Source organism: Crotalus tigris, unplaced genomic scaffold (assembly GCF_016545835.1).
Source record: "Crotalus tigris isolate CLP2741 ecotype Arizona unplaced genomic scaffold, ASM1654583v1 scf7180000020918.170012, whole genome shotgun sequence".
Taxonomy (NCBI): domain Eukaryota; kingdom Metazoa; phylum Chordata; class Lepidosauria; order Squamata; family Viperidae; genus Crotalus; species Crotalus tigris.
Window position 1 is genome coordinate 100789 of NW_024098253.1, and position 23827 is coordinate 124615.

At 42.9% G+C, this 23827-nt stretch overlaps 1 protein-coding gene across 1 annotated transcript; it reads left to right on the plus strand.

Moving 5' to 3' along the window:
• The first annotated feature begins 657 nt into the window (after window positions 1-657).
• Window positions 658-20111, plus strand: LOC120319650 (tyrosine-protein phosphatase non-receptor type substrate 1-like). Its single transcript, XM_039368726.1, has 6 exons — window positions 658-815; window positions 5748-6098; window positions 10077-10184; window positions 10683-10704; window positions 16125-16167; window positions 18153-20111. Exons 1-6 carry the CDS (start codon window positions 743-745, stop codon window positions 18312-18314), a joined length of 759 nt encoding a protein of 252 aa, XP_039224660.1. The 5' UTR covers window positions 658-742; the 3' UTR covers window positions 18315-20111.
• Window positions 20112-23827: the final 3716 nt, after the last annotated feature.

Here is a 23827-nt window from a genome sequence, read left to right on the forward strand (position 1 = left end):
TGAGAGGAGGACAAAAAGCAACAGATGGAAACTGATCAAGGAGAGAAGCAACCTAGAACTAAGGAGAAATTTCCCAACAGTGAAAACATTTAATTAGTGGAACGGCTTTCATTCAGAAGTTGTGGGTGCTCCATCACTGGAGAATTTTAAAAAGAGACCGGACAGCTATTTTTTTGGATAGTATAGAGCAGGGGTAGGCAACCTTGGCTCTTTTATGACTCGTGGACTTCAACTCCCAGAATTCCCGAGCCAGCCATGTTGAGGGGAAAGGGAGAGGTTTCCATGCTGAGCTATTCTGGCTCAGGAATTCTGGGAGTTGAAGTCCACGAGTCACAAAAGAGCCAAGGTTGCCTACCCTTGGTATAGGGTTTCCTGCTGGAACAGGAAGTTGGACTAGAAGACCTCCCGGCCCCCTGAGGGAAACCCCAATGCTGATGCAGCCCTCAATGAAATTGAGTTTGACACCCCTGCTCTATATGCCATTTATGCAGGATCTTTATTTATTTATTTAGCCATACTATTCTTCCCTCAAATGCAACCCAACCCAAAACACATCCGACTTCATGTCAAATCCGTTTCCTGTTGTGACTTCCCTTTTCGAGGAGTTGGCAAACTTGCAGCCAGACATTACGCAGACGTTGCACAGAAGCAGCTGACTGTGTGGGTGATCATCCACAGCGGTTTATACCACAGTCAGGGAGACCTGAGACTTGTTGCCCTTTTAACCAAACCGGCATCTCCAATGGCTTGGGGTGTCTTCCTTTCCAGGCTGTTTTTCGTACTGCTTTCCAGCTTGCCTTCAGCAACAGACGGAGGTGAGTGATCAGGCTGAAAGGCTTTAGACAGAAGTGACTGATACAGTGAATTAAAGAATAACAGAATAACAAGAGTTCTGTTGTTGAGGAGGAGAGCCATACTGTTCCAGACAAGCAGTCTTTTCTTAAGTTTCCAGTGATGGAGCACCCGCAACATCTGAAGCAAGCCGTTCCACTGGTTAATTGCTCTAACTGTCAGGAAGTTTCTCCTTAGTTCTAGGTTGCTTCTCTCCTTGGTGAATTTCCATCTGTTGCTTCTTGTCCTGCTTTCTGGTGCTTTGGAAAATAGTTTGACCCCGTCTTCTTTGTGGCAGACTCTCAAATATTAGAACACTGCTATCATGTCTTCTTCTTCTTCTTCTTCTTCTTCTTCTTCTTCTTCTTCTTTTCTTCTTCTTCTTCTTCTTCTTCTTCTTCTTCTTCTTCTTCTTCTTCTTCTTCTTCTTCTTCTTCTTCTTCTTCTTCTTCTTCTTCTTCTTCTTCTTCTTCTTCTTCTGCCATATCCGTTATCGGACGTTGGCGATCACGTTGGCGATCCTGTTTTTATCAGCTGAAGTGCTGATAAAAGTGCTGCTGAGTAGGTCAATATTGGAAGAAGGATACTCTGCCTTCTTTAGAAGAATGGGTATTTAAGGTTTCTAATTTAGCAGAAATGGCTAAAATTTCTGCTTATTTAAAGGACCATTCACAAGAGAGATATTTTAACGTATGGAGAAGATGGATAGAATATGTTCAGAAGAAATATGGAACTACAAAGTTTCACTTATTCTATGAGTAATGATTTTGTTTATAAACTTATGATGTTAAAGTTTGAAGAGAATTAAGGGTTTTTATGATTTTGTTCATTGTATAATTAGTAAACTTAAATAGATTATGTTTAATATGTTTGCATAATCCTGCATTTTGCTCTGGGAAGTCGGGGGGGAGGGGAGTGGGGGGAGGGGTGGGGGGGTGGGGGTGGGGGGTGGATGGGTTGAAGTTTAAGTAGTTCAGATAAAGTAGAAATAGTCTTATTGTATATAATATTAATGTTTTAATTTTGAGAGAGGAACTGCTCGGGCATTTCCCCTGGACCGCATCAAGAGGGAGGAGAAGAAGATGAGAAGTAAGTAGGAAGGTTGAGGTGAAGGAGGAGAGGGGGTGAGTGAAGAAAAAGAGGGAAGAAGTAAGTTGGTTTGAGGTGGGATGCGGTTTGGGGGGAAATGGGCGGGCAAGACCGAATGTGGTGTGTATCAATTTGTTTTATTTTTTATCTGAAGTATTTGTAAGATTGCTTGTTGTTGTTGTTAATTGCGAAGTCGTGTCCGACCCATCGCGACTCCATGGACAATGTTCCTCCAGGTCTTCCTGTCCTCTACCATCTTCTGGAGTCCATTTAAGTTCACACCTCCTGCTTCAGTGACTCCATCCAGCTATCTCATTCTCTGTCGTCCCCTTCTTCTATTGCCCTCAATCTTTCCCAGCATTAGGCCCTTCTCCAGTGAGTCCTTCCTTCTCATTAGGTGTCCAAAGTATTTGAGTTTCCACTTCAGGATCTGGCCTTCTAAAGATCAGTCGGGGTTGATCTCTTCTAGGACTGACTGGTTTGAACGCCTTGCAGTCCAAGGGACTCGCAGGAGTCTTCTCCAGCACCATAGTTCAAAGGCCTCAATTCTTTGGCGCTCAGCCTTTCTTATGGTCCAACTTTCACAGCCATACATTGCAACTGGAAAACCATGGCCTGGACTATACGCACTTTTGTTGGCAGGGTGATGTCTCTGCTTTTTTAGTATGCTGTCTAGATTTGCCATAGCTTTCCTCCCCAGGAGCAGATTGCTATGTATTGTAAAATTGAAAATAAATTTTTTACAAAAAAAAAAAAAAGGGCTGCTGAGTTTTGTCCAAACCAGTCCCTTAGATTTTGAAGCCATGATGTTCTTCTTCTGCCTGGACTTCGTTTGCCTTCAGTCTTTCCCTGGAGGATTAAATGGAGTATGCCATATTTTTCTGGGTGTCGCATCACATATCCGAAATATTCTAATTTTTGTTTTTAATTGTTTTGATGATTTCCCTTGGCTTTCCCAGGCGGCTTATCACCTCCTCATTTCCGATCTTGTCAACCCAGCTTCTACGTAACAGCCGCCTGTAAATCCCCATTTCAAATGCTTCTAGTCTCTTCAGGTGGCCTTCTGTCAGAGACCAACTATCTACTCCATAGAGCAGGATAGAAAAAATATAACATCTGACAAGCCCGATTTTCAATCTTAGGCTTATGTCGTGACTGCAGAAGACCTTTTCCATTTTGAAGAATGCTGTTCCAGCTTTATCTATCCTTGTCTTTACCTCAGTGGTCATGTCCCAGCGGTCATGTAAATTAGAACCGAGATGTGTGCTCCTTTCAACTTTTTCTAGTGGTATTCCTTCTGAATTTATTGGTGGTAAATTAACGGGTTCTTTGCTGACGACCATGATCTTGGTTTTTGAGGTGTTAAGCTTCAAGCCGTATTTTTCCAGATATTTCTGTGACTCTTGATGAGGAGCTGAAGGTCTTCATGCTTACTGGCAAGCAGAACTGTATTTTTTTTTTTTTTTTTGGCTAGGCTAGACATTCCCAATTCCTGCAATTGTTCTTCATATGTTTTAGCCTCCAGCCCCACTACTCATCTTTGTTGCTCTTCTCTGTGCTCTTTTCGGGCTTAACTGTAAAAACTTGGACTCAACGTTTCTGCTAATTAGTCATGACCTCTGCTAGTATGTTCCATTGGATTTGCTTCTCTCTGTTTTTGCAATTCTTTTAAAAAATAGGAACCACATGGATGGCTACTGCTCAGCCTGTTTGGAGGGAACTTGGGGCTAAAGACTTGATCTGCTCCACACACACACACACACAAAAAAAGTGATTCTCCATGGTGATTCTTCCTCTTACTTTTCTTTTTCCACTTCTCTTTTTTTTTTGGGTGGGGGAGGAATTTATAGAAATCACTCACAATTCATAGGAATCCCTCAGTATCATAATCAAAGTAACCATCTCACTTTCCGTATCTAATTATCTTGGAAGGGAGAAGGGGTTGTTGAAAGAAAAGTCTTTATCATGGTTCCGTCCAAGCCGGGGATAAACAACATGGCGACTGCTTTAGAAAGAAGTTTGTAGTTTATTGAAAAGGAGAACCAGACAGGAAGGTGGCTCTGGCAGAAAAAAAAGTGAACACATGTAGGGAGTGGGTTTTTATACCCTCTGGAGCCTTTTGTTTGGAGCTGCTTCCTGTTCCTGTTTGAGGCTATTTCCTGTGTCATGTATTTTGAGCTGAGTCTGGGTTTGCCCTTTGGCATCTGTGGGTTAATCCTATTATGTCCCAAAAGTCATGTCCTGCTTCCCTGGGGCTGGGGCTAATGATTCTTAGAGTTTGGGTGAGGTATGCAGATTTTGGGTCTTTGTCTTCTTAATGTTCCAGTTGCAACCTTTGCATCTGCATTTGTATAGAACTGGTTTCTGCTTGGGACAGAGAGACTTGGGGGACGGGGTTGGTTTCTGCTTTTAAAATCCTTTTGGGAAATATATTCTGCCCTTTTAATAATAATAATAATAACAATAATAATAATAATAACAACAACAACAACAACAACAACAACAACTCTGGAACTTCAGAATTCAAACAGACAAGCACCTCTAACATAACACTCCGGACTTAACAATTGTCGATAAGAAAGACAAAAAAGTCTGGATAGTGGACGTGGCAGTGCCTGGAGACAGCAGAATAGACGAGAAAGAATTGGAGAAGATAACAAAATACAAAGACCTACAAACAGAAATAGAAAGACTGTGGCAAAAGCAAGCAAAGGTAGTACCAATAGTCATAGGCGCCTTGGGTGCAATCCCAAAACAACTGGAGCACCACTTGAACACCATCATTGGCATTGACAAATTCGCTATTAGTCAATTGCAAAAGGCGGCCTTACTAGGAATGCTTCCATCTTGCGACGATATCTGTAATATTATCAAACATCCACATCTGCCTATCCCAGGTCCTGGGTAAGGACTCGATAGGTAGACAAAATGCCAAATCCAGTCTGAACATCTGGCTGACTGTGCGATGATCCATAATAATAATAATATTGGAAGGGACCTTGCAGGTCATCTAGTCCAACCCCCTGCTCAGGCAGGAAAACCCTATACCATTTCAGACAAATGGCTGTCTAATCTCTTCTTAAAAACCTCCAGTGTTGGGAGCATTCACAGCTTCTGGAGGCAGGTTGTTTCACTGATAGATTGTCCTCACTCTCAGAAAATATCTCCTTGGTCCTAGGTTGCTTCTCTTCTTGGTTAATTTCCATCCGTTGCTTCTTGTCCTGCCTACATCTTTGTTGTTTTTCTCTGCACACTTCCAGTAATTGAGGGGCTTTCATCAAGAAGACTGACTTATTCTCTAAGGCCCCGGAGAGCAAGGCTAGAAGTAAGCTTGTCAAAGAGACATGCAACCTAGACCAGGAGTAGGCAACCTTGGCTCTTTTATGACTCGTGGACTTCAACTCCCAGAATTCCTGAGCCAGCATGGGGGAACTATGGTCCCCTCATGACTCGTGGACTTCAACTCCCAGAATTCCTGAGCCAGCCTGGCTCAGCTTGGAAACCTCTCCCTTTCCCCTCAGCATGGCTGGCTCAGGAATTCTGGGAGTTGAAGTCCATGAGTCATAAAAGAGCCAAGGTTGCCTACCCCTGATCTAGACGTAAGGAGAAATTTTCTGAGAGAAAACAATTAATCAATGCACTAGCTTGCTTCCTGGAATTGCGGGTAGTCCATCCCTGGAGGTCTTCAAAGAAAGATTGGGAAACTATTTGACTGCGATGGCATAAAGTCTTCTACCTTGGGGAAGGGGTTGAGTAGAAGACCTCCAAGGTCCCTTCCAGGCCTAGGATTCTATGGTTTAACTACAATCTTGGTTCCTCCTTCTTAGGTGTTAAGGCCAAGGATCCATGGCTCTTGCAACCCCAGTGGTCTGTTACGGTTGTCATAGGAGAAGACCTTCGTCTGGAGTGTGAAGTGCCAGATAAGCTTCCACCTGGTCCTGTGAAATGGTTCTTGGGTGAAGGTCCTCAGCGGAAACTCATCTATGCAGATGCCCAGACCGATGAAAAGGATGAAAGAATAACAAGACGTTCTCCAAATTCCAACACGGATTTTACCATCTTCATCCGCAACGTTAGTCTGGAAGACACCGGGACTTACTACTGCGTGAAGAAGAAGCAAGACGGGTCGGGAACTAAGGATTGGCTTAAAGGACATGGGACTCAGGTGGTTGTGAAAGGTCAGTGTGAACAAGCTGGGGGTGAAGTTGGTGTACTTGTCTTCCTGGTCTGAGGACCTGGGTGCTAGTGCTACAGCCGTGCCTGGTTCCAAATTTAGACGTGAAACACCCCAAGCCACATGAGGCTTCCAGGAACAGAATAGCAGTTGGAAGGGCCCTTGGAGATCTTCTAGTCTAGCCCTCTGCTCAAACAGGAGGCCCTCCAGTGATGGAGCACCTCCAATTTCTGGAGGTGTTCCACTGATCGATTGTTCTCACTGTCAGGAAATTTCTCCTTCGTTCCAGACTGGATGTCTCTTTGATATGTTGCCCTCAGGTGCTTTGAAGAATAGGTCCACCTCTTCTTCTCTGTGACAGTCCTTCAAATATTGAAAGGCTGCTATCATGTCACCTGTAGTCTTTCTCTTTGATAGGCAAAACATATCCAGATCTCTCAACTGATCATGGTATGTTTTAATCTTCAGATCCCTCATCATCTTTGTGGCTTTTTCCTGCACTCTTTCAATTTGTTACAGAATGCAGAATAACAGAGTAAAAGAGCTGGAAGGGGCCTTGTGGGTCATCTAGTCCAACCCCCTGCCTGAGCAGAAGACTCTATACCATTTCTGACCAGTGGCTGACCAGTGTCTTCTTGAAAGCCTCCAGGGATGGAGCACCCACAACATCTGAAGGCAAGATGTTCCACTAACTGATTGTTCTGCTAGAAAATTTCTCTTTATTTCTAGGTTGAATCTCTCCTTGATCAGTTTCCATCCATTGTTTCTTGTCTGGCCTTTGGGTTCTTTTGGATAATAGCATGTCCTGCTCCTCTTTGTGACGGTCCCTCAAATATTGGATCACTGCTATTGTGTTTCTCCTGGTCCTTCTCTTCATTAGACTAGTCCAGGGATAGGCAACCTTGGCTCTTTTATGACTCGTGGACTTCAACTCCCAGAATTCCTGAGCTAGCAGTGCTGGTTCAGCAATTCTGGGAGTTGAAGTCCATGAGTCAAAAAAGAGCCAAGGTTGCCTACCCCTGCCCTAGTCATAGCCAATTCTTGCAATCATTCTTCGTATGTTTTAGCCTCCAGGCTTCTAATCTACATTTAGGCAAGAAAAACCAAATACGCAGGTATGGTATAGGGGGTATCTGGCTCAATAGTAGCAACTGTGAGAGGGATCTGGGAGTCCTATTGAACAATCACTTAAATAGGAGCCAGCCGTGTGCTGCAGCTGCCAAAAAAGCCAACACAGTGCTGGGCTGCATTAAGAGAGGGATAGAATCAAGATCACGTGAAGTTTTAATACCACTTTACAAGGCCTTGGTAAGGCCACACTTGGAATACGGCATCCAGTTTTGGTCACAACGATGTAAAAAAGATGTTGAAACACTAGAAAGAGTACAGAGAAGAGCAACAAAGATGATTAGGGGACTGGAGGCTAAAAGATAATAAAGAACGGTTGCTAGAATTGAGTATGTCTAGTTTAATGAAGAGAAGGACGAGGTGAGACATGATAGCCATGTTCCAGTATCTCAGGGGCTGCCCCAAAGAAGAGGGAGTCAAGCTATCCTCCAAAGCGCCTGAAGGCAGGACAAGAAGCAACGGATGGAAACTAAGCAAGGAGAGAAGCAACCTAGAACTAAGGAGAAACTTCCTGACCGTTAGAACAATTAACCGGTGGAACAACCTGCCTCCAGAAGCGGTGAATGCTCCAACACTGGAAGTTTTTAAGAAGAGACTGGACGGCCATTTGTCTGAAATGGTATAGGGTTTCCTGCCTGAGCAGGGGATTGGACTAGATGACCTCCAAGGTCCCTTCAAACTTTATTATTATTATTATTATTATTATTATTATTATTATTATTATTATTATTATTATTATTATTATTATTATTATGGATCATCGCACAGTCAGCCAGAGGTTCAGACTGGATTTGGCATTTTGTCTACCTATCGAGTCCTTACCCAGGACCTGGGATAGGCAGATGTGGATGTTTGATGTATTACAGATATCGTCGCAGGATGGAAGCAGTTCCTAGTAAGGCCGCCTTTTGCAATTGACTAATAGCGAATTTGTCAATGCCAATGGTGTTCAAGTGGTGCTCCAGTTGTTTTGGGATTGCACCCAAGGAGCCTATTACTATTGGTACTATCCTTGCTTGCTTTTGCCACAGTCTTTCTATTTCTATTTGTAGGTCTTTGTATTTTGTTATCTTCTCCAGTTCTTTCTCTTCTATTCTGCTATCTCCAGGCACTGCCACGTCCACTATCCAGACTTTTTTGTCTTTCTTATCGACAATTGTTAAGTCTGGGGTGTTATGTTGCAGGTGCTTGTCTGTTTGAATTCTGAAGTCCCAGAGCAGTTTATTATTATTATTATTATTATTATTATTTGCAGTAATCCGCTTAACAACAGTGGCAAGGAAGGTCGTAAAATGGGGCGAAGTTCACTTAACTAACGTTTCGTTCAGCAACAAAAATTTTGAGCCCAATTGTAAGTCTAGAGATCTACTTCTACTTTGCAGAAAAATATCTTTTTCTGGCATTTTCATTCATTAAAAATTTTCCAGGGCCGTTTTCACGTAGACATAAACTGACATTAGGTCAAACTGAGGTTTTCGTTCTGTGCGTCACATACAACTAGACAAAGAGTTATTTCTGTAACCCGAATTGGAAATCCATCATACACAGACACATCTTCGTGGTTGCCAAGAAGAACAAATCCATCCCTTGGCTAAGCTTCTCTCTCTCTCTCTCTCTCTCTCTCTCTCTCTCTCTCTCTCTCTCTCTCTCTCTCTCTTTCAATTATACAGTATTTATTGAATATGTTCATATCATCCTAACTAACCAAAAGGAAAACATCAGAAAGAAAACAGGAAACAAAACCCCCCAAAATTAAGAAGCGTAAAGATGACCTTGTAGCCTTCTTTGGAACAGATAATTAGATCCTAATTGTCTCTCTTCCCTCTTAAATATTTTACAAGCCCCTTCATCCATTTAGATCTTTCTCAGTCTTCAGATCCCTAAATCACCTGTTCCTTCTTTTGCTCCTTCCCGCAAAAAGTCCATCAAAAGCTTCCAGGCTTTCAAAAACAAGGTTTCTTGTTTTGTTCTCTGACCAGAGAGATCCCTTTTGACAATTTCCACAATCTATGTCTCCACTGCGGGAATTTCAATTGCAGGTAATCCTCGACTCACTACAATTCCTTTAGTGACTGTTCCAAGTTACAATGGCACTGAAAAAAGGGACATGTTTAAATGGCCCGATCCTGGTTAGATAAGTTACCCCTTGTCTTGGGTTTACAACGATGTAGAGAAGAAACCACCGTCGTAAGTCCAAAACTCCACAATGAGACAGCTAATCAGGATAGGATAGGATAGGAAATATGGGATAGGATAGGATAGGATAGGATAGACAGATTGTAGAATAGAATAGAATAGAATAGAATAGAATAGAATAGAATAGAATAGAATAGAATAGAATAGAATAGAATAGAATGGGATGGGATGGGATGGGATGGGGTAGAAAATTGGGATAGGATAGGATAGACAGATTGTAGAATAGAATAGAATAGAATAGAATAGAATAGAATAGAATAGAATAGGGTGGGATGGGATGGGATGGGATGGGATAGAAAATTGGGATAGGATAGGATAGACAGATAATGGAATAGAATAGAATAGAATAGAATAGAATAGAATAGAATAGAATAGAATGGAATGGAATGGAATGGAACGGAATGGAATGGAATGGAATAGAATGTAGAAATTATGGACTAGACTAAACTAGACTAGACTAGACTAGACTAGACTAGACTAGATTAGACTAGAATAGAATAGAATAGAATAACAGAATTGGAAGGGACCTTGGAGGTCTTCTAGTCCAACCCCTGCTCAAGCAGGAAATCCTATAGTCTCAACAAACAGTTAATATCTCAGAACAAAACTGTGATCGAATTTTCCGTTTTCAGCATGATCATTCAAGCTTTCTCTTTAGCTTCTAGAGATTATAACTGGATCATCCCAATTGCTGCTGGGGTGTCTGGTTTCATCCTGGTCATTTTGCTCTTCACGGTGCTTTATTTCTACTTGAAGAAGAAAAGAGGTGAGTGAAATTTAATTTGGCCTATTTTTTGCTGCAGGTAAAGGGATGAATAACTGAGAAGTTAATTTAGGACAGTGGTTTTTTTTTGAAACGTGGCCCCTTTAAGATGGGTGGACTTCAACTCCCAGAATTCCACAGCCAGCACAGCTGGCTGTGGAATTCTGGGAGTTGAAGTCCACCCATCTTAAAGGGACCACGTTTGAAAAAAACGCTGTTTTAGGCAACAGATGTAGCGCTTGAGAGATGACTGTCTTACTCAGGTGTAAAAGGGAGGGGAGAGAAAATGCAGGCCTTCAAGACTAACGCCAGCCCTCCAAGGTAGGCCAGGCCAGAAAATTGCACAGGTTTGACTGGAGTTGTACTTTATGAATATAAGAACCTTGACCTTCAGATACAAATAGAGGGAATGCGGGAAAAGAAATAGACCATCATTGACTGTATAATGATGAACTTTGCACATGTTTGCTCATTCTGTTTTTTTTTTTTTCTGGTTTCCAGGTCTAAGGAGCAGCACTATAAGGTCTGTAGTAGTTTCCCTATCTTTCTGTTAGCTAGTCCTGGGAGCAGAATTTCCATTGCTAAACAAGGAGGCGAAGTGAAACACACTAATTTTATTTTTTTGCCTACGGTTGTTGAGTGAAACACGGCAGCCGTTAAGGGAATTACACGGTCGTTAAATGAATCCAGCTTCCCTCACTGACTTTGCTTGTTGGACGTCGGCTGGGAACGTCGCAAATAGGGATCCCAGGACCCTGGGGTCCTGCAACCGTCATAAATACGTTGCCAGGGCCAAATTCCTGGATTTTGATCACATGTCCATGGGGTTGCTGCCAGGGTCATAAGTGCGAGGAGCGAAAAGTCCCTTTTTTCAATCCTGTTGTAAGTTTGAATGGTCATGAAACAAATGGCTGTAACTCAAGGAATACCAGTATTCTAGGAACAGAGACGTCAACACATTCATGCAAACACACCAGTAAAATGATTCTGGACTTCAGTTTTTCTGCCGAACATGGCAATTTGTGTCCCAAAGATGCTTTTTCAGGAGGCAACTGGACTTTCTTGTTTTTCTTTGAAGACATTTCACTTCTCATCCAAGAAGCTTCTTCAGCTCTGACTGGATGGTGCGGAAGGGAAGGATTTATACTCCTTGCAGACAGCTGGTCATTTGCATTCTTTTGGAGAATGCGATAGATAGATAGATAGATAGATAGATAGATAGATAGATAGATAGATAGATAGATAGATAGATAGATAGATAGATAGATAGATAGATAGATAGATAGCTGGATGGATGGATGGATGGATGGATGGATGGATGGATGGATGGATGGATGGATGGATGGATCTATCTATAGATAGATGATACATACAGATTAGAGATGATAGACAAATAGATAGACAGATAGATGATAGATAGATAAAGATGGATGGATGGGTAGGTAGGTAGGTAGATAGATAGTATAGATGGATAGATATAGATAGATATGATAGATAATAGATAGAATATGTGATTAGACAGACAGACAGAAGATAGATAGATAGATAGATAGATAGATAGATAGATAGATAGATAGATAGATAGATAGATAGATGATAGGTAGGTAGGTAGGTAGGTAGATAGATAGTTAGATAGAATATGTGATTAGATAGACAGATAGATGTAAATAGATAGATAGATAGATAGATAGATAGATAGATAGATAGATAGATGATAGGTAGGTAGGTAGGTAGGTAGGTAGGTAGATAGATAGATAGATAGATAGATAGATAGATAGATAGATAGATAGACAGACAGACAGACAGACAGAAGATGGATGGATGGATGGATGGATGGATGGATCTATCTATAGATAGATGATACATATCGAGATGGTAGACAAATAGACAGATAAATGATGGATAGATAAAGATGGATGGATGGATAGGTAGGTAGGTAGATGGATGGATGGATGGATGGTGCTCTGGGATCATCTGACCCTGTTTAGCCACTCACATTTATGACGGTTGCGCTGTCCCGGGGTCATGTGATCCCTTTTTGCAAACTTCTGACAAGCAAAGTCAATGGGGAAGCCAGATTCACTTAATGACTGCCGTGATTTACTTTGCAACTGTGGCAAGCAAGGTCATAAAAATGGGGCAAAAATCACTTAACAACTGCCTCGCTTAGTGACAGAAATGTGGGGCTCAATTGCAGTCATTAAGTCGGGGACTAAATCTGTATCTACCCTGGCATTCCACCAACAATCCCTGTGCGTGCCGCAGGATTCCTTTTCCTTCTCTCACCCCCAGTCCAGCAGAGGGTTCGACTAGAGGACCTCAAAGGTCCCTTTCAACCCTATTAGTCTACGAACCCAGATCTCTTTCTCTGGCTGTTTTTATTTGGGTTTTCAAACCCCGCTGGAGGTTTCAGGATTTGATTGCCACCACGAAGCTTGGAGCTGGACGGAGTGGCGTCCAGCTGGCCACTTTCTCCGTCTCACACTTTTTCCTTCCCTCCATCAAGAAGAAGGCATGGCAGGTGGGGGATGGGAGGGATGGGGAGGGCAGAGAATTAAGCTTCAGCCCCTCCAGGGCTGCTCTGCCCATCGTGTTGAGAAAGCAGCCCTGACAGATGGACTCCAGATCTATAATCTGGTTTTAATTAGGGGGGGGAGGGAGGGAGGGGCCAGGGATTAAAAGCTGTGAGTGAGCCTGTTGAGTCTGGAAACCTGGCTAATTTGACTCCACATTATCTGTATTTTTATCTGTTTGTCTGTCTGTCTGTCTGTCCACCCACCTATTATCTATTATCTATCTATCTATCATCCATCCACCCACCCACCCATTCACCCACCCAAGTATCTCTCTCTCTCTCTCTCATTATCTATCTATCATTATCTGTCATCTATCTATCTATCTATCTATCTATCTATCTATCTATCTATCTATCTATCTATCTATCTATCATTATCTGTCATCTATCTATTTATCTATCTATCTATCATCTATCTATCTCTATCTATCTATCTATCTATCTATCTATCTATCTATCTATCTATCTATCTATCTATCTATCTCCATCCACCCACCTATCTATCTATCTATCTATCTATCTATCTATCTATCTATCTATCTATCTATCTATCTATCTATCATTATCTGTCATCTATCTATTTATCTATCTATCTATCATCTATCTATCTCTATCTATCTATCTATCTATCTATCTATCTATCTATCTATCTCCATCCACCCACCTATCTATCTATCTATCTATCTATCTATCTATCTATCTATCTATCTATCTATCTATCTATCTATCCTTCCACCCTTCCTTCCCTTTCTCTCTTTCTTTCCCTTTCAATCTCCCTTTCTTTTCCTTCCCTTCCCTCCCGCTCCCCCACTCTCCTCCCCTCCCCTTCCCTATTCCCCTCTCCTCTTCCCTGTCCCCCTCCCCCTATTCTCCTCCTTCTCTTCCTCCTTCTCCTTCCCCCTCCCCCTATCCCTTTCCCCTCCCCTCTCCTCCTCCCTCCTCCCTTCTCCCTCTCCCTCCCCTGCCTCTCCCTCTCCCCTTCCCCATCTCTCTCTCCCTTTCCTTTCTTCCCTTCCCCCTCTTCCTTCCCCCTGTCTCCCCTCCCCTCCCCTGCCTCTCCCTTCCTCCCCCCCTCCTTTCTCCCTCTCCGTCTCCTTCCTTCCTTCTTTCCATCCATCCTCCCATCCTCCTTCCCTCCCTCTCCCCCTCTTTCCCCCCTTTTTCTTGCATCCAGGGATTGCAACAAGTTTTGCTTCCTTCCTTCCAAGCTCCCTCTAACCCCCCTAAGGACGCCGCCAGGTAAACCGCCTGGAGACCCAAAAGTCTGTGCCACTTCCACAGAGCTGCACAGCCCAGAATAACAAGGAACAATATTCCACTTTTCTCTCTAGTCTAGGCAGAGACGAAATAGGCACATTTAAGTGTATCACAGGCTTAAAGAGGCAAAAGCTGTCATCCACCTCGCTTATTATATATATATATATATTTTAAAAAATCCCAACCTTCCCCAGAGAGATAGGAGGAAAGAAACTGCAACGCAAATGCCAGAGATACCTTTTGCCTTTTTGCTCTCGAAACACAGGTGCGTAATTAAAATCCTTCGCCTGTCACAGTTCAGAAAGCACGTGTCTAGTCCTCATGAAGGTGCCTGAAGCATCGGCAAGTGTTCTCAAAAGACTCCTGAATTCAAGCGACGCAATTCAACTTATTTCCCTCTTACAACGTTAAGCCAATCCAAGAAATAGAATAAGAAACACCCCCCCCCCTTTTTTTTTTTATTCTTACTGTTTTCTCTCCTGCCATTATTGTGTGAAAACATGGATTTCTGGTTCATCCACGAGGTCACAGAGCCGTCTCTGAAATATTCAACCGTTTGTTTCTGTTGTTCTTAACATTTTTGATCAATAAATAGGGTTTGATACAAAGGAGTCGGGAGAGGCAGCTCAGTTGCCAAGACAGGCCAATAATTGAGGGAACGTGGCTTGAATTTTATACATGGTTTTTATGCTTTAATATTTTATTTGTAAACACCCCAGAATCCCACTGTGAGGGAGATCGGTTATTCCTAAATATGAAAATAAAAAATAAATAAAATAAAATAATGAAAGATGAAAAATGCAAAGACTAAGGCTTAAAATAGACTAAGGCTTGCAACCAAAGTCAAAAATAACAACAACAAAAAAACTTCCTTTTTTTAAGGAAATGATTGGTCCATTAGTGGGTGAAAGTGGCAAGAAGGTGACAAGAAACAGGGAGAAAGCAGAACTATTTAACTCGTTTTTTGCATCCGTCTTTACTCAAAGGGAAAAAAAACAGACCAACCTATCAAAAATAGTGCCATAAAAAATAAAATAGAAACACAAGTTAAGATAGGCAAGAAAATTGTAAGCGAGCACCTGTCCAGCCTAGATGAGTTCAAATCACCAGGACCAGATGGATTACACCCCAAGGTTCTCCAGGAACTGGCAGATGTGTTCTCAGAACCACTGAATTATATTTTTCAAAGATCCTGGAGCACTGGGGAACTACCAGAGGACTGGAAAAGAGCTGATGTAGTTCCCATCTTCAAAAAAGGGGGAAAAAATGGATCCAGGAAACTACAGACCTATCAGCCTGACCTCAATACCTGGGAAGATCCTGGAAAAAATAATCAAGCAACGAATCAGCGAACACCTACAGGCAAACAAATTCATTACTAAAAGCCAACACGGGTTTGTCAAAAATAGATCATGCCAAACAAATCTTATTGCCATCTTTGACCAAGTGACAAAATTAGTGGACCAGAGGAATGCTGTGGATATAATTTACTTGGACTTCAGTAAAGCATTTGCTAAAGTAGACCACAACCTACTACTTGATAAGATAGAAAAGTGTGGGCTAGACAGCATCACCACCAGATGGATTCGTACAGTGGTGGGATTCAGCCAGTTCACACCACTTTGGCAGAACTGGTAGCTAATTTTTTTTGTTGCCCAGGCCCAGAATGGACTTCCAGAAGCAACCTAGAACTAAGGAGAAATTTCCTGACAGTGAGAACAATTAACCAGTGGAACAACCTGCCTCCAGAAGCGGTGAATGCTCCAACACTGGAAGTTTTTAAGAAGAGACTGGACAGCCATTTGTCTGAAATGGTATAAGGTTTCCTGCCTGAGCAGGGGGTTGGACTAGATGACCTCCAAGGTCCCTTCCAACTTTATTATTATTATTGTTGTTGTTATTATTATTGTTGTTGTTGTTATCACTGTTGTTAGTTGTTGTTGTTGTTATTATATAAAAAATAAAATAAAATAATAAAATAAAATATAAAATAAAATAATAAAATAATAATAAAATAAAATAAAATAAAATAAAAAATAATAAAATAAAATAAAATAAAAATAAAAAATAGCCACGGGGTCTCCTAATCCCTCTCTGCATTTTCTCTCCAGGTCTGACACCTCTTTACCACAAAAACAACCACCTTCTAAGCAGGTAAGAGTGACAAGGTTACTTTTAAAACTACCGCTAGTCGTTGACTTAACACCGATTCATTTAGTGACCATTCAAAGTCACCATGGCAGTGAAAAAAGTGGCTTATGACCGTTTTTCACACTTATGCCCGCTGCAACCTCCCTATGGGCATGTGATCAGAATTCAGCCACTTGGCAACTGACTCATATTTATGACGGTCGCACTGTCCTGGAGTCACGTGATCCCCCTTTTGCGATCTGTTGACAAGCAAACTCAATGGGTAAGCCAGATTCACTTAACAACTATATTACCAATTTAACAAATGCCGTGATTCACTTCACAACAGTGGCAAGGAAGAGTCATAAAATGGGGCAAAACTCACTTAATCACTGTCTCGCTTAGTGACAGAAACGTGGGGCTCAATTGTGGTCGTAAGTCGAGGACTTCTCTGAAATAGGAATCGTGGAGAATGTCCTTTTAGGCTGACCCCATTTCAGTTTCAAATAATTTTGCAGCTGTTTGTGGTAAGTTCGTAAGATACTTAAACTAGTTTTGGTGAATCTCAGAGCTATTTAACCCAATCCTGACCATTTCCGGATATAGGGACTTCAACTCCCAGAATGCCACAGCCAGCAGAGCCGTTGCTGAGCATTGTGGGAGTTGAAGTCTACTCACCTTCAATTTGTCAAGGTTGGAAAGAAAACCATCCTGTCCTAGGAAATATATTTTTCACCTTGGATTAAGCTTAGTCAGTCTTTACATTGGTTAATATATATTTTTTTATCCTGTCGTTACTACTTTAAAAGCAACTCAAGGAGGTGAACACATCTAATAGTCCTTCCTCCTTCTATTTTTCCCATAACAACAAACCTTTGAGGTGGGTCAGGCTGAAAGAGACTACCCAAAGTCACCCAGCTGGCTATCATGCCTAAGGCACAACTAGAACTCTCAGTCTCCCAGTGATTGGCCCAAAGTCACTCAGCCAGCTTTCATGCCTAAGGCAGGACTAGAACTCATAGTCTCCCAGTGATTGGTCCAAAGACCCCCCCCCAGCCAGCTTTCATGCTTAAGGCAGGACTAGAACTCACAGTCTCCTGGTGATTGGCCCAAAGTCACGTATCTGGCTTTCATGCCTAAGGCAGGACTAGAACTCACAGTCTCCTGGTGATTGGTCCAAAGACACCCCCCCCCAGCCAGCTTTCATGCTTAAGGCGGGACTAGAACTCTCCATCTCCTGGCGATCGGCCCAAAGTCACCCAGCTGGCTTTCATGCCTAAGGCAGGACTAGAACTCACAGTCTCCTGGCGATTGGCCCAAAGTCACCCAGCCAGCTTTCATGCCTAAGGCAGGACTAGAACTCACAGTCTCCTGGTGATTGGCCCTAAGTCACCCAGCCAGCTTTCATGCCTAAGGCAGGACTAGAACTCACAGTCTCCTGGCGATGGGCCCAAAGTCACCCAGCCAGCTTTCATGCCTAAGGCAGGACTAGAACTCACAGTCTCCTGGCGATTGGCCCAAAGTCACCCAGCCAGCTTTCATGCCTAAGGCAGGACTAGAACTCACAGTCTCCTGGTGATTGGCCCAAAGTCACCCAGCCGGCTTTCATGCCTAAGGCAGGACTAGAATTCACCGTCTCCTGGTGATTGGCCCAAAGTCACCTAGCCACCTCTCATGTATAAGGCAGAACTAGAACTCACAGTCTCCCAGTGATTGGTCCAAAGACCCCCAGCCGGCTTTCATGCCTAAGGTAGGACTAGAACTCACCATCTCCTGGTTTCTAGACTAGCACCTTAAATACTAGACCAAAATAGCTCTGCCAACAATTAGCATTTACCTTGCTTAATATGGTTTGAGGTATATGTGGAAGGCGCCTTGTTAGTTTACCATTTGCTATATTCCGAGTACGCAGAAAATGCATTAATTTTGCACCCATTGGACCCCTTGCGGAGTGCAGCCATTGGAGTTAAAATCCCGACCAAACAGCTCACTCTTGCTTTTTCTTCCAGACTTCTGGGGATAAAGAGATTGTCTACGCTGACCTGAAGGACCCAAGAGGATCGCGGATTCCGAGGAAAATCGATCTGGAACGGCACTCGGAATATGCCACCATTAAGGGACCACCAACTGGGGCTGCAGACAACGGGGCTTTTCACAGCCTGAGTCTTTGAACATCAGACACGAAGCAGAAATGGAGACGAGGTCTCGGCTGTTTCACACACAGAGCCGCAAACATCGTTCGACATTTTGCATTTCTGAACCAAACGCAAACAGAACTTCGGAGTTTCGCTTGATTCTGGACACTGATGCTTGCCTGCCGTAAAGCAGGCACATCAAAACGGCCTTAGAAAAATACTGTATGCCTATAAAATACAAAAAGATGCAAAATATAATGGACTAAAACATACGAAGAACGTTTGCAGGAATAGGGCATGTCGGATTTAATGGAAAGAAGGTCCAGGAGTGACATGATAGCAGTCTTCCAATATTTGAGGGGCTGCCACAAAGAAGAAGGGGGGGGGGTGTCAACTTATTTTCCAAAGCACCTGAAGATAGGATAACAAGCGACGGATGGAAAATAATGAAAGAAAGAACCAACTTGGAATTAAGAAAAAAATTCCTGACAGCTAGAACAATTAACCAGTGGAACAAACTGCCTCCAGAAGCGGTGAATGTTCCAACACTGGAAGTTTTTTAAGAAGAGACTGGACAGCCGTTGGTCTGAAATGGTACAGGGTTTCCTGCCTGAGCAGAGGGTTGGACTAGATGATCTCCAAGGTCCTTTCCAACTCAGTTGTTCTGTTATCTGTTAAAGGGCACTGTTATAGTTGGCATAAATTTGGGGGTGGGTGGGAATTGAAAAAGGGTGCAATATATTTATTGGCAGAAATATATACCAAAGCATAGCCCAATCTTAACAGGGCTATATATTTCCACTTCCCAGAAAGTCCTCGACTTACGACAGTTGGGGCCAGACTCCCTGTTGCTAAGCAAGGCGGCTATAGAGTTAAGAGTTGCCTTTGGCGAGATGGGTGGCGTAGAGGTTTGACAAATAAACGAACAAAGAAACAAATAAGTCATACCCAATTTTCCTACCTTTCAGCCAGGGAGATCACTGCAGTTGTTAAGTGAATCACATGGTCATTAAGCAAATCCTTCTTCCCCCCCCCCAGTGACTTTGCTCGTGGGAAGCCAGCTGAGAAGGTCTGAAGTGGTGATCCCGTGATTCCAGGACGCTGCCACCCGTCACAAAATACAACTTGCTTGCCGAGTCCTTGAACTTGGATCACATAATAGTGGGGAAGGCGGCAAGGGTCGTAAGTACGAGGAGTGGTCGTAACTCCCTTTCGTGCCGTCGAAAGCTTTGAATGGTCACTAAATGAACGGTCGTAAGTGGAGGATGACGAGTAGGTGGATACGTTGCTGAAGTCACTGGACAGACTTGGCGACGCTTTGAAAAGATGCTCAGAATTTAATAAACAAAAGTTTATCTCTGCCCGCTTGCGAAGCAGAGATAAACAGAAATTGCTCGTCATTTCTTGACGAAAAAGCTCCTGCTCATTATAAAAAGCCGTGAACTCCAGGAAAGTTTCCTTCCATCACTTCTTCTTTTCATGTTTTCCTGCTACACGGCTGCTTTCCATTTTCCGTTGAATGGGAAAATCTCAAAAGACGAGAGAAGGAAAGGATGTGGTAAGGTGTGAATGCTGTTTTTTTTCCTCTCTTTTGCCCGGAGGCTGTTTTTTACCACTCAGATATTACATGGCAAGCGAGCCACTTATGGAACAGCCCTGCTGGATGGATTATGTTTAGATACTAAAAGCAAGCATCTGCAGTAAATACACAGAGAGATTGACCAGCTGAGTAACGCAGTCCTAGGCTGCATTAACTGAGGGACAGAGTCAAGATCAAGGAAAGAAGCAACCTAGAATTAAGGAGAAACTTCCTGACAGTGAGGACAATTAACCAGTGGAACAGAAGTTGCCTCCAGAAATCGTGGGCGCTCCATCATTGGAGGTTTTAAAGAAGAGACTAGACAGTCACTTGTCTGAGATGGTATAGGTTCTCCTGCTTGAGTGGGGGGCTGGACTAGAAGACCTCCAAGGTGCTTTCCAGCTTCTATTCTATTCTATTCTATTCTATTCTATTCTATTCTATTCTATTCTATTCCATTCCACTCCACTGAACTCCACTCCACTCCACTCCACTCCACTCCACTCCACTTCCATTCCATTCCATTCCATTCCATTCTATTCTATTCTATTCTATTCTATTCTATTCTATTCTATTCCATTCCATTCCATTCCACTCCACTCCACTCCACTCTATTCTATTCTATTCTATTCTATTCTATTCTATTCTATTCTATTCTATTCTATTCTATTCTATTCTATTAAGATCACATGGAATGTTAATACCACTTTACAATGCCTTGGTAAGGCCACACTTGAAATATTGCATCCAGCTTTGGTCACCACGATGTAAAAAAGATGTTGAGACTCTAGAAAGAGCGCAGAGAAGAGCAACAAAGATAATCAGATGACTGGAGGCTAAAACATAGGAGGAAAGGTCGCTGGAATTGGGGATGTCTAGTCTAATGAAGAGAAGGATGAGGGGGGACATAATAGCAGCCTTCCAATGTCTCAGGGACTGCCCCAAAGAAAAGGGAGTCAAGCTATTTTCCAAAGCACCTGAAGGCAGAACAAGAAGCAACAGATAAAAACTCATCAAGGAGAGAAGCAACCTGGAACTAAGGAGAAATTTCCTGACAGTGAGAACAATTAACTGGTGGAACAACCTGCCTCCAGAAGTTGTGGGTGCTCCATGACTGGAGGTTTTCAAGAAGACATTGGTCAACCATTTGCCTGAAATGTTACAGGGTCTCCTGCTTGAGCAGGGGGTTGGACTAGAAGACCTCCATGGTCCCTTCCAGCTCTGATAATCCGTTAGTTGCCAGTCTTGCTGGTTGCTTGTAAAATATGCTCTTCCTGTATTTGGTCAGAGAAGAAAGGTTAGAGGTGATGTCCATTAGGGTGCTGGGCTACAGATGCAGCCCTCACGGACCCCAGATCTTGCATGAAGCCACAATTATCGACTGCTGAGGCTTCATCACACACCTTGGATGCTAGATGTAACCTGGGGCCAGGCTACAGATAGTCCTCGGCTTACAACAGTTCATTTAGTGACCGTTCGAAGTTATCACATCACTGAAAAAAAAAAGTGACTTATGATCGTTTTCATGCTTATGACCGTTGCAGCCTCCCCATGGTCAGGTGATTAAAATTTGGACGCTTGGCTACTGACTCGTATTTATGACGGTCGCAGTGTCCCCGGGTCATGTGATCCCCTTTTGCAACCTTCTGACAAGCAAAAGCAATGGGGGAGCCAGATTCATTTAACAATTGTGTTACTAAGTTAACAACGGCTGTGATTGACTTAACCACTGTGGCAAGAAAGGTCATAAAACGGGGCAAAACTCAACAAATGTCTCATTGAGCAACAGAAATTTTGGGCTCTATTATGGTCGTAAGCCGAGGACTACCTGTATCTCCTGTATTACATCCAGCCAACCCACCAGGGTCAGAAGACAGGGTCCCATGGATTAGGGATGTCCATCTGAGGTGCTGCAACAGTTGGGAGGACTTTTCATAATTCACTTTTTCAGTGCCATTGTATCAAGGTAATGATTTAGAAGCTAACCGGCTGATGTAATGTAAGATGTCTGATGTAATGTCGGGAATGACTCAGCAGGGTCTGTCCCTTTAAGAGCCAACAGGGTCTGTGTCTCTTTAAGAGCCTTTGTATACAAGGGAAGGCTCTGCTGCTGTGTTCTCTCTCTTCCATTTTCCTGCTGTAACCAGTGGTGGGATTTAAATATGTGAGCAACCGGTTCTCTGTGTGGATGCCACTTCCAGAAGTCCGTTCTGTGCCTGGTCAACTAAAAAAATAGCTCCCAGTTCTGCCGAACTGGTGCGAACTGGCTGAATCCCACCACTGGATGGATAGATAGATAGATAGATAGATAGATAGATAGATAGATAGATAGATAGATAGATAGATAGATATGATCAGTGGTGGGATTCAAATGTGTGAAGAACCGGTTCTCTGGGTGGATGCCACTTCCGGAAGTCCGTTCTGTGCCTGGTCAACAAAAAAATTAGCTACCGGTTCTGCCGAACTGGTGTGAACTGGCTGAATCCCACCACTGGATAGATAGATAGATAGATAGATAGATAGATAGATAGATAGATAGATAGATAGATAGATAGATAGATAGATATGATCAATGGTGGGATTCAAATATGTGAAGAACCGGTTCTCTGGGTGGATGCCGCTTCCGGAAGTCCATTCTGTGCCTGGTCAACAAAAAAATTAGCTACCGGTTCTGCTGAACTGGCTGAATCCCACCACTGCCTGTAACTCTGGCGAGTTGGATCCTGCTGTAGTAGCACGTGGATGTACACTGTTCCTGGTGTATGATATTGTAGATAGTGTCATATAAACCACCATTTAATATAGACCACTGTTTACTGTGTTTTACTCCTAGGGTTAGTGCAATAAGTCTGTGCATGCTCTGACACATTAACAATAACAACAACAACAATAATAATAAAGTTGGAAGGGACCTTGGAGGTCTTCTAGTCCAACCCCCTGCTCAGGCAGGAAATCCTATACCATTTTGTATAAATGTAACTTCAAAGGGTGGCTAAACAAATGATTGTAAGTTGAAGACTATCTGACTACCTGTAATTTTTTTAAAAAATACATAGTAAAAAGAAGCATTATCTGCCTTGGCTTTTTTTCTCTCCCCCCTCCCCCTGCAGCTACTATATTTTGCTTTAATTTTTTTGCAATGCTTTTTGAGTCATTTTCAGTTGTGTGTGTGTGCGTGTTTTTAAATCTCCTTCTGTTTGTTTCAAAAGCCATATTCTAAATCAGTGGTTCTCAACCTGTGGGTCGGGACCCCATTTGGGGTCGAACGACCATTTCACGGGGGTCGCCAAACAACGCAGTCCGCCATTTTTTCCCCCTTTTTCCTTAGCTGTGCTACTCCCTTTTATTCTATTGGCTTTTGAAAGCCAATAGAATAGACTCTCTTGAATAGAGTCTAATTCTATTGGCTTTCAAAAGCCAATAGGAATTGTCCAGGCTGTCTCTGCCCTGCTGAGCCCGCCAAAAGTCCCAGTCTGCAAACAGTGCTGCACCAGTTGAGTAGTCCTCGACTTACGACCGGTTGAGTAGTCCTCGACTTACGACCGGTTGGGGGGTCACGGCATTAAAAAGGTTGAGAACCACTGTTCTAAATCTCTTAGCTTTCCTTGCTGTCTTGCGGGCTGTAGGTAAAATAACCGTTCCTGCCTGAATTTTGGTTAGACCTCTTTTATTGAATCTAGGAATATCTATGAATATAATTGACGACATGGTCCATTTCTCCCTTGGCGCCCGGTCTGCAGTTTTATCTCCCAATCAAATTGCTGAAAATGTTTCTTTGCCCCATGATTGGATCCGATTGATTCTTCCGCGGTCGCCGTACATCTCAATAAATTGTGATGCGTTTCATTTCTACACCGTCATGAGAAAGGCTTCCCACCTCTTCTGCAGAAAGAAGCTGGACTTTTCAAGACCTCAGGTGTTTGAAAATACAAAAGTCAAAGGGGGTCTTAGACATTTGAACCGTACTGAG